The 10,858-nt window shown below is 33.4% G+C and overlaps 1 protein-coding gene across 1 annotated transcript; it reads left to right on the top strand.

The window, feature by feature from the left end:
- The first annotated feature begins 9,037 nt into the window (after positions 1–9,037).
- Positions 9,038–10,506, top strand: LOC120187266 (myb-related protein 306-like). Its single transcript, XM_039191020.1, has 3 exons — positions 9,038–9,304; positions 9,477–9,606; positions 9,712–10,506. The coding sequence occupies exons 1-3, from the start codon at positions 9,172–9,174 to the stop codon at positions 10,418–10,420; spliced, it is 972 nt and encodes a 323-aa protein (XP_039046951.1). The 5' UTR covers positions 9,038–9,171; the 3' UTR covers positions 10,421–10,506.
- The last annotated feature ends 352 nt before the right edge of the window (positions 10,507–10,858 follow it).

Below are 10,858 nucleotides of genomic sequence, written 5' to 3'. Positions count from 1 at the left end.
AAAGATTCCCTAAAGACAAATGGCACATCAAGCTTCAAACTATGAGATTGATCAAGCACAATCATTCCCGAATCTCTGAATCACTTCACTCGAAGATCATGGAACATCCAGAGAAAATCCAGAGAAACACATATGAGCAGATCCAAATTGAGCAAGACAGGATTGAAGGCATCAGAATGAATTGATCCTTGGTTCAACACCCTGAAACACTTGTTTGGGCCTATTTATCATTTATTTCATAACCATGAACCCTGGCCTACATTACGTACCTTAAAAGTCCCTTCTAATTATACATGGATTTCTAAACAGAAGAGACTATCTTCAGATTTCATCCCGCCCATCAGGATTAATCTTTGTTTGCAAAAAAACAATGTAATTAATGTATGATAGATAAAACTAACAAAGGGGGGTTCAAGACGTAAATCCTGAATAACGTCTTGAAACCAAAGGAGGGTTCGAGTTGAAAACCTGAAAAGGCGGCTTGAATATAAAATTTGTGCAACTGAGGCGATCACACAAATTCCTTGATAAGGCATCGCACAATCCGAGTGTGACAACGAAGGTTGGGAATCTGAGAACACTTCCAGTAGAGGAGCATGCAAGTACCCCATCAAACCTTTGAGCATCAAATGCCAAACCTATGAGTATCAAATGCCAAACCTTTGAGCATCAAATGCCAAACCTTTGACCAAACACAATAACCTGAGACTTTTTTATCCTTTCCTTACTTAACCATTTCCCAAAGATAGCTTTGATCTTTTTGATCTTGGCACTTGTCAAATAGCTATAATTTATTGAAGGATTAACATTGTAATTAATTCTTTGATATCCAATGAACTCATGTTTTATGATTTGCTTCAATTGTGAAACCTAGAAAGAGCTAACTTTTTCAAAAGTTCATTTTTCAAAATTTTGAAAATTCGAAAGAAGAAAAGAATTTTCAAACAAGATAAGTTTTCTGGAAGCATATCTTGGAATTCAACAAATATCGCTCCGAAGCTCAAGATCGAAACTGAGGCAAAGGAAACCATATTTGGGGCAAAATTTGATAAGGGAAGGAAAAATTGTCTTGAGGTCTGCAAGAGTACACCCTGGTGAAAATGAAGACAAATTAATTCAGAATGAAGACTGCACACGCAGCCATTCCCCTCACATCTCAACATATACATCAACACGTACATACATGACGCATGAAATTTGCATCTTTGAATTCATCATCATGAGCAATAAAAACCTTGATTTTTCCTCTCTTGAGGGCAAATTCAACAGCAAATAAATTTCATTTGGGCATACATCAAGCATACATCATCAGTATAGTTACATCCATATACATTTTACAGATCTTTCAGGAGAAGATGAGATTAAAAGCCAACTCGACAGATTGAAAGATCGACATTCATCTCTAGATTCAACATTTCCAGTATAAACTTTGTCTCACTTAAGACAGTCTCATTTAATGCATATGATTATCTCACTCAAATTTGTTTTTCTTAAAACATACTTTGTCTCACTTGAGACTGTTTTTCTCGAAAGAATATTTATTTCACCCAAGATTGTTTTTCTTAAAACAAGATTTGTCTCGCTTGAGATCGTTTTCACTCGAAAGAAGGCATTTCATTTCACTCAAGGTTGTTTTTTTTAAGAAGATTTTATCTTGCTTGAGATAGTTTCCCACGAAACAAAAAATTTTGTCTCCCTTGAGACAGTTTCTCTTGAAAACATTTCCCTTGAAATGAATTTTTTTCTCTCATGAGATAGTTTCCCTCGAAACATAAAATTTTGTCTCCCTTGAAACAGTTTCTCTTGAAACATAAAACATTGAAAACATTTCCCTTGAGATGAATTTTGTCTCTCTTGAGACAGTTTCCCTTGAAACAAAATCTTTGAATATGTTTTCCTTGGAACTAATTTCATCTCCCCGTGAGACAATTTCTTTTGGAACTAAGTTTTGTCTCTCTTGAGACAGTTTTTCTTAAAACAAAATTTTTGTCTCCCTTCAGATCGTTTCTCATGAAACAACAAATATCTTTGAGATCGTTTCCCTTGAAACGAATTCTGTCTCTTTCGAGACAATTTCTCTTGAAGCATCATCTGAAACGTTACACTCAGCTCAGGCACATACTTGGGATGATCGAGAAACATTTCTCAAATCAAAAAATAGAATGTGCACATTAGATTTGAACATTTGAAGAATTCGAGATCAGAGATCATAACTTGAAGATTCCAGAACTAAGATTCCTGAAAAGAAACCAGAGATCGAGATTTCTCTCCTGAGCCCCAAAATAACATATGTTGCATATGCATTTTAGGCATACCTAAGAGCATTGCATCCATCTCATCACATATATGCATAACTTTTTCAGGTTTTAGCTAAAGTCAATTTCGACTTCACAGCGAAGGATATTGGACTCGAGACAACACAAGTTCAACTTCACAACGAAGGGACGGCTGGTTGTCAACAAAAATTTCCCAGTTTCAGGGCCAATTTCAACTTCACAGCGAAGGATATTGGACCCAAGACAGCACAAGCTCAACTTCACAGCGAAGGGGCGGCTGACTGTCGACAAACAATTTCGGAGTCAATCTCGACTTCACAGCGAAGGATATTGGACTCGAGACAACACAAGTTCAACTTCACAGCGAAGGGACGGCTGGTTGTCAACAAACAATTTCCCAATTCCAGAGCCGATTTTAACTCCACGACGGAGGATATCGTGCTACCCGAGACAACACAAGTTCAACTTCACAACGAAGGGACGGCTGACTGTCGACAAGCAATTTCGGAGCCAATCTCAACTTCACAGCGAAGGATATTGGACTCGAGACAACACAAGTTCAACTTCACAGCGAAGGGACGGCTGGTTGTCAACAAACAATTTCCCAATTCCAGAGCCGATTTCAACTCCACGACGGAGGATATCGTGCTACCCGAGACAACACAAGTTCAACTTCACAACGAAGGGACGGCTGGTTGTCAACGAACAACTTTTCAGTTTCATCCGCGATTTCAACTCCACGACGGAGGATATCGTGCCACTCCAGACAACGCAAGTTCAACTTCACGACGAAGGGACCGCTGCTTGTCAACAACAACTTCTCAATTTCAGAGCCAATTTCAACTTCACAACGAAGGATATTGGACTCCAGACAACGCAAGTTCAACTCCACGACGAAGGGACCGCTGCTTGTCAACAAAATTTCATTCAGAGTCAATTTTAACTTCACAGCGAAGGATATTGGACTCGAGACAACACAAGTTCAACTTCACAACGAAGGGACGGCTGGTTGTCAACAAATAATTTCCCGGTTCCAGAGCCAATTTCAACTTCACGACGGAGGATATTGGACTCGGAACAATGCTACTTACTTGGATTTCAACTTCACGACGAAGGATATCCAACTCAAAGAAGGATTATCTGCCATCAAAATTGTCGAGTTCGACTCCATTCAGCTCGATGACACATCAATCGCACTACTTTCCGGTTGCAGTCGAGGTTTTCAAGTCGAGAAGATGACCTGGGTTAGCCGTGCCTCAGTGACAAGCAACCATTTTCAAACAACATAGCTTAAGTCAAGAAAAAGCTATCTATCAATGAAGATTTCTGAGTTCGATTCCGATCCAAGGTCTTTAAACCGAGAAGAAGACCGAAGGGTAACGGGAAGCCACGTGCTCATTCATATTCTGAACTACGGCTTCAATTTCATATCATTTCAAGATGAACTCGACTTCACGATGGAGGAGTCATCCGTAACTCAATTCGACAGGGAGTTATTGAAACATCAGAGTTAATTTTCAACTCCACTGAACGAAAAGTGTGTATTTTAATCTTTGCCCTATCCCCGTTACATGACTATGGGCAAAGAGGGGCAGCTGTCAACACACATTTTCGTCCTACTAGAATTCAGACTCCTAAAAATAGGATAACATTTTGCTAGGATTCAAACTCCTAAAAATAGGATAGAGTTCTACTAAGATTTAAATTCCTAAAGATAGGATCCACAAGCACTATAAATAGCCATTGTAACTCACCATTGTAACACACGATTTACACACAAAACACATAGGAAGGCACGGAAAATACAAAGGCAAAGTTGTTGTAAACGATTTGAAAAGAAAATAAAAGGTAGCATCTTTTTTTACATTGGTTCGTTCATTTCTCGCATGTGCACGTTATTTTTCTTGAGATTTGGTTCGAATAACCCAAAACGTGGGTTGCGCCGATGACTAAAAAAGGGTGGGATTTCGAAGTTTCGAACCTAGATCCACCCCCGAGGCGTGTTCATTTTTTTAAAATATTTAATTCTCCCCCCTAAATCATTTTTTTCCTACTTTATTATTCTTGTTATATATGCATATTACTTTCTATTAATTTTATTATATATGTATATATGTTTTTTTATTAGTGTTATTATATATATATATATATATTTCCTATTTTGCATGTATATATACGTATATTACTTTTGATTTTCTTTTTTTTATTATTATTATTTTACTTATATATATATATATGCTTTTACTTTTTTATATATTTTACTCATTTATTTATCTATTTTTATATTTATCCTATATTTTATGTTTTTATATTCTTTTACTTGTTTTATTTATTTGCATTACCATTTTATTTTTATTTAGTTGTTTGTTGTGCATATATTAGTGTTATTGTTTTTTATTTTATATATTCTATTCATTTTATATTTACTTTATTTCTTACTTAATCTCCTTATTTTATTTGTTTTACTTTATTTATCATTTATTCATCTCTTCTAACCCATATTTTGACTTTTAAAGGGTATATTTGTAAATCCGTCAAAGGTAAGTAATTTTGGATCATTATTTTATCTTTTAATTTAACTTGTTATTTTTCTTAATTAAGACAACTGGAAATTACGTAGTACCGAAAGGGCGGTTCAAGAGTGCTAATCCTTCCTTGACCGTAACCGACTCCCGAGCCTGACATATTTCTGGTAAGACGCAGATCAGGTAAGAAATAGGGTATCCGATCAACCCATTTATCTTTAAATAAATGATCGGTGGCGACTCCAATCCACATTTTTCAAGTCGAAGCCCAATTTCGGGGCCCAACCGAAAGACGGTTGCGACAACTAAGTTAGGGTAAGCCAATTGAAGAAATACTATTTGACTCGCCTCGTAAGAGTTTGGAACGCATGTTTGAGTGTGAAGAATTGCACATGGATTACTAAACTAGTTGAACTATACGAGCAAAAAATAATATTTAGAATTACAATAAAAATTTACAATCAAAGTCATAAATTAAACTTATAATTAGGATATTTTTCTATAACCATTGATACAATAAACTAGTCAATTGAGATCATACAGGGAAAATGTTGAAAACCTAACTAAAAAAATTCGAATAAAAGACAAATGCGAACAGACCTGACTATCAACAAATGAACCACAAAATGATATTAAACAATTGAAAGACCATCGGCTAACTGCAAATCATAGTCGAGTAAAGTGAGAAAACTATCCATGAATACAAATCACGTATCCAAATTCAATTTGATGATCCAAAACAGGAAAGATAAACAAGATAATGTATATGTGTTATTTTGATTAGTCGAGACAACGTCAAATCTAACTTTGATAAAAAGATAAATGAAAAGCACAACCAAACGACCAATAAAGAAGACCGAAAACGTACCAAAAGATCATTCACCACACCATTTGTGATCTAATGGTGAATTGACAAAAACATAGAAGATCAACAGGATAATGAATAAGTGTTATTTTGATCAATCGAGACGATGTTAAATCTAACTTTGATAAAAAAAATATAAATGAAAAGAATGACCAAACAACCTATAAAGAAGACCAAAAACGTACCAAAGGTCATTCATCACACCATATGCGATCTAATGGTGAAGTGACAAAAACAGAAGCGACCAAAGTTGAGTGATCAAATTATAAATGTTTAAAAAATTAAAGTTGAGTGCTGAAATTTGTAGTTTACCTGTATCATTATTATTCATTTCCACTGCAAAAAAAAAAAAATTAACAAGTTACTAAAAAATAACCAATTGGGTAAAAGTTAGCCTACTAAATTTTAGCAAAGCAAATTTTCTTTTATTATAACTATTTTTAAATTTAGAAAACGAAATCAATGCCAATATCTATATGAAAAGTACAACTCTATAATATTGAGTAACATGCAAAATTTAATTTGATTAATTACAACTGAATATTAATGCATATACAAATTATGAATAACGCTTAAACATAAAAAGTATATTTTAAATTTTGTATATCCATATTATTTAATTATATTTTATAATATAAATGTATTTATAATATTAATACAATTGAACAAGCATATTTAACAGGTTCTTCAAGTGGTTCATTTAATTACAGATATATTTATCTCTTTATACTTCTACATTATGTTTAAATAGAACAATTACAGTCCATACTTAAAAATTCAAACCTATATTTATTAAGGTCTATGTCTTTAATTTTTACAACCGCACCTATGATCATTGTTCAAAGATTTTTTTTTTTAAATATTTACAAAAATTTCTTTCTTTCAATTACGTCCGTGTGATATATCTAATTTAAAATTATATATATTCATGTTATTTATTAGAAAAGAAAAGTTTTATATTGTATTTAAGAGTGTACACGTACAAAACAAAACAAAGATGAATACATATTTTTATTACAATCTTTTTTACAAATACATATAATACATATTTGAATATTGTCACTAGAATATATTTGAGCAATATACATGGATAATGAATCTTAAATTATGGATGGGCATGGAATTTAAATCTAACAGATTTTGATCCGACTTTATAGGATAGAGTTTTTTTTTAAATCAAATTTGGTTTGGGTTTTATGTAGTATAAAATCGGATCGAGTTCAGATTTAAGATAAAATATTAAATCTAACTCAACTCCATATAATAGTATAATTATCCTTGTGTATTTAGGATACTCACTATTATACTCATTTTTCTATATTTTTAATTATCTCCTTATTTTTATCAAATAAAAAGAAAAAATATGAATAATTTAATATAATGACCCTTTTTCTATTTTCTTTTTTTTATCCCTTATTTTTTAATATATACGACGAATTTTTATATTTGTTTTAGATCGATGAAAGACGTATTTTAACTTTAAAATTCATGTCGAAAGGAAAATCATCGAAAATTAAGTCGAGTCTAGATCAAATAGAAGCCTTAGATTTTCATGTCAGGTACAAGTGGATAAAAGATATGACCCTATCAAATGTAGGCTCATCTCTAATTAAATTAAAATAAAATTTGAATTAAAAGTCCACACCTGATTAAATTAAAACCCATACCTTCAGCATAAAATATTCAAGTTTTAAACCTTATCATAAACCAAATTCTCATTGGTAAAATTTCAATAACAAAGGATTTTGGTAATGGGGGATGTTTTCTAAGAAAGTTGTTTCTATTAGAAACCACCATTAATTGGAAATTGGCAAAATTATGTAATCATAGAAAAACAAGTCACCTTACAAATTCATCAAATGTGGAGGCCCTATTAACGAAGGTATATATATATATATACACACACACGCGCATACAACTTTCTTTTAACATCACAAAACTTAACTAATTTAATTCATATTTAGAAAATTAAGAATTTAAATTTAATTATCCATAAATATTAAGTATAATGGTAAAATAAGTTATAACTTTCAAGGAATTTTTTATTTAAATATTGGTGTACCTTTTTTATATATTTTTCATATCATCTTCCCACTGGCTTTTCGCCTTCGAAAAAAAAGAATCTCTTTGTAGATAGGATCTCGGAAGATTCATTCAGAGAAATAATCTCGAGAACTCCAAAAGACATATAGAGAATGTGTCTGAAAGAAGGATCTCGAATATCTAACATTCTTCGGGAAGCTATGTCTCATTGACATGACCTTTGACAGACCTACTTGATTTATCAAAGTAAAATATATTGTCAGTTGACCATATTCACCTAACATGTTAGTCTACGGATAGTCATAATAATCATATGTTTGTCACCAATTTTAAGAGTTACTATAAAATCTCTCTACTGATACTAAGAGAAAGAATAAAACTCAGATAAAATCACCTCAGTACATGTAGCTATAATGATCATATGTTTGTTATCATATCTACGACTCATTATAAAATCTCTCGACCAAGACTAAGAGAAAGAATTAAACTCAGATAAAATCACCTCACCATATTCATCTCTTTTCTATCTCATTATAGAGACAAAATATTTGTACATTAACCAACGCTTGACTTACCATCAACTAAATCTCTCTATCCAAATTAAAAAAAATAGAGACTTAAGAATCACTTTTACCCTCGTAGTATACTCAATTTATCATTTTCGTCCTTATGGTATTTTCATATCAATTTAGTCCCCAAAGTTATTTAATTGCATCATCCTATACCCTACACCAAACTTAAAACCTTAAATTCTAAATCCTAAACCCTAATTTAAAGCCCTAAACAATAAAAAAATATTTTAAACATTGATATAATTAAACAAATTCAATGGATTAAATTAATACAAAAAATACCATAAGAATGAAAATAATATATTAAATCTACTACAAAAATAAATATGAAACTTAAACCAAAACAAATATATCTATAACCACTAAATCTCATTTATTTCCATCCACGAATCATAAAAACAATATTATTAAAAAATCACAATTATAAAACCATAACGTTACAGAGTAAAACATACACATATCATAGAATGCTTTTTTTTTTATCGGTGCCACTGCCACCACCATGTCTAAGGATACCCCACAGTGAATGCCACATGGTTTTTGAGAGGCAAAGAAAGAGTCTAAAAGCATAGGCTGACTTTTGGCAAGCAACGAGTAAATGCTGCTTGCTGTCCGTTTTGACTCTTTTTAAGCAAATCCCTCCTTTTTACCTCATCACTCTGGTCAGCTCATCTCCCATTTCCCTCTATATACAATCAATACCCCTTGTCTGTCTCACCATTTCCCTTAGCCTACTAGAACAAAAAAGAACAGTTTTCAAGCTCTACCCAGCTATATATCTCATGCACTCTAGCTTTATATAGACAAATCAAACCCTTCCCTTCTTCTTCTTCTTCTTGTTCTTCTTCAAGTTGTCTTAAACTTTGAGTGAGGAAATTGAGTGAAGAGATATGGGTAGACCTCCTTGCTGTGACAAAATTGGTGTAAAGAAGGGACCATGGACACCTGAAGAAGACATCATATTGGTCTCTTATATTCAAGAACATGGTCCTGGAAACTGGAGATCAGTTCCTACTAATACTGGTATCTCCATATTTCTTTCTTTTTTGTTAGTTGGCTTCATTAAATAGGTGCAATAAATATACAGTCATCTTTGAGCAAAAAAGCATTAAATTTCATCTTGGTTATTTCCTTTCAGATTTGTGAGTTTTTAAGTTTTGATTTTTTATTTTTGTGTGTTTTTTTTTCTTTTCAGGTTTGCTTAGATGCAGCAAGAGTTGCAGGCTGAGATGGACTAATTATCTTCGTCCCGGTATCAAACGTGGTAACTTCACCGAACAAGAAGAGAAGATGATCATCCATCTTCAAGCTCTTTTGGGGAATAGGTAAAGACTGTGGTCTAAATCCGATAATATCTGTTATTTTCGTAATAGCAATAAATTTTTATTATGTTAATAATGAAAAGTTTCTGGGTTTTCTTTTTGGTGCAGATGGGCTGCTATAGCTTCTTATCTTCCTCAGAGAACAGATAATGATATCAAGAACAATTGGAACACTCACTTGAAAAAGAAGCTAAAAAAGCTTCAAACTGACGGGGATGGCGAAAACCGAGATGGGCTTTCCTCTCCACAATCAGTGTCTAAAGGTCAGTGGGAGAGAAGGCTTCAAACAGATATCAAGATGGCTAAACAAGCCCTTTCCGAAGCTTTATCTCTCGATAAACCCAACTCGTTGACGGACTCCGTTGAGTTCAAGCTCTCTCATTCTTATTTAAGACCATCGTCGTCTCAATCTCAATCGTCTATTTACGCTTCAAGCGTCGAGAACATATCTCGGTTGATCCAGAACTGGATGAAAACTCCACCCAAACCGAAGACGGCTAATTCGGCCAAAACCATGACCCAGAATTCCAGTTCCAACACCGACGGAGGCGCGTCGTTCAGCAACGAAGCGACGCCGCCAGAGGGTTTCGATTCGTTCTTCAGCTTCAACTCGCCTAACTCTGACGTCTCTCACGATTCCGTGTCGCCGGAGAACAGCGTGTTTCAGGACGAAAGCAAGCCCGATTTACGGAATCAGGTGCCGCTGAGGTTGATAGAAAAATGGCTGTTGGACGACGGTTCGGCTCAGGCTCAGGCTTATGATGAAGAAGAAGGCCTAATCAGCACGTCTTTAGAAAATAGTACTGGTTTGTTTTGAGAAAAAAGAGTAACGCATAGAAAGTAGTATTACTTAGGGTTTCTTTTGTTTGTTTCATAGTCTATGTAAGCAGAAAAAATAGGGCCCTCCTTTGGAATAAGAAGAAGAAGCAATAAACCAATAAGTGTAAATTATCTATGTCATATACATATCTGTTCTGGATCATAATAAATTACAAATTCCCATATACTATTTCTCCTTGCATTTCAAGATTATAATTAGGGCTTCATTCTAAATACAAATAACATCATTAAAATAACTTGTCAATATATCGCATTGGATCATAGATGGATAAGGATGGAGTTCCTAACTCAATGGGCAAAATGTAATTAATAATAATAAAAATATGAGACAAAATATAATTAATCATAGAAAATGAGAGTAAAATCAAAATAAACTAAAATTAGAAGCTTAAAATCAAATTAAACTAAAATTAGA

This window comes from Hibiscus syriacus, unplaced genomic scaffold (genome assembly GCF_006381635.1).
Source record: "Hibiscus syriacus cultivar Baekdansim isolate YM2019G1 unplaced genomic scaffold, ASM638163v2 tig00113724_pilon, whole genome shotgun sequence".
Taxonomy (NCBI): Eukaryota; Viridiplantae; Streptophyta; class Magnoliopsida; order Malvales; family Malvaceae; genus Hibiscus; species Hibiscus syriacus.
This window is presented reverse-complemented; position numbering and strand designations above follow the sequence as displayed.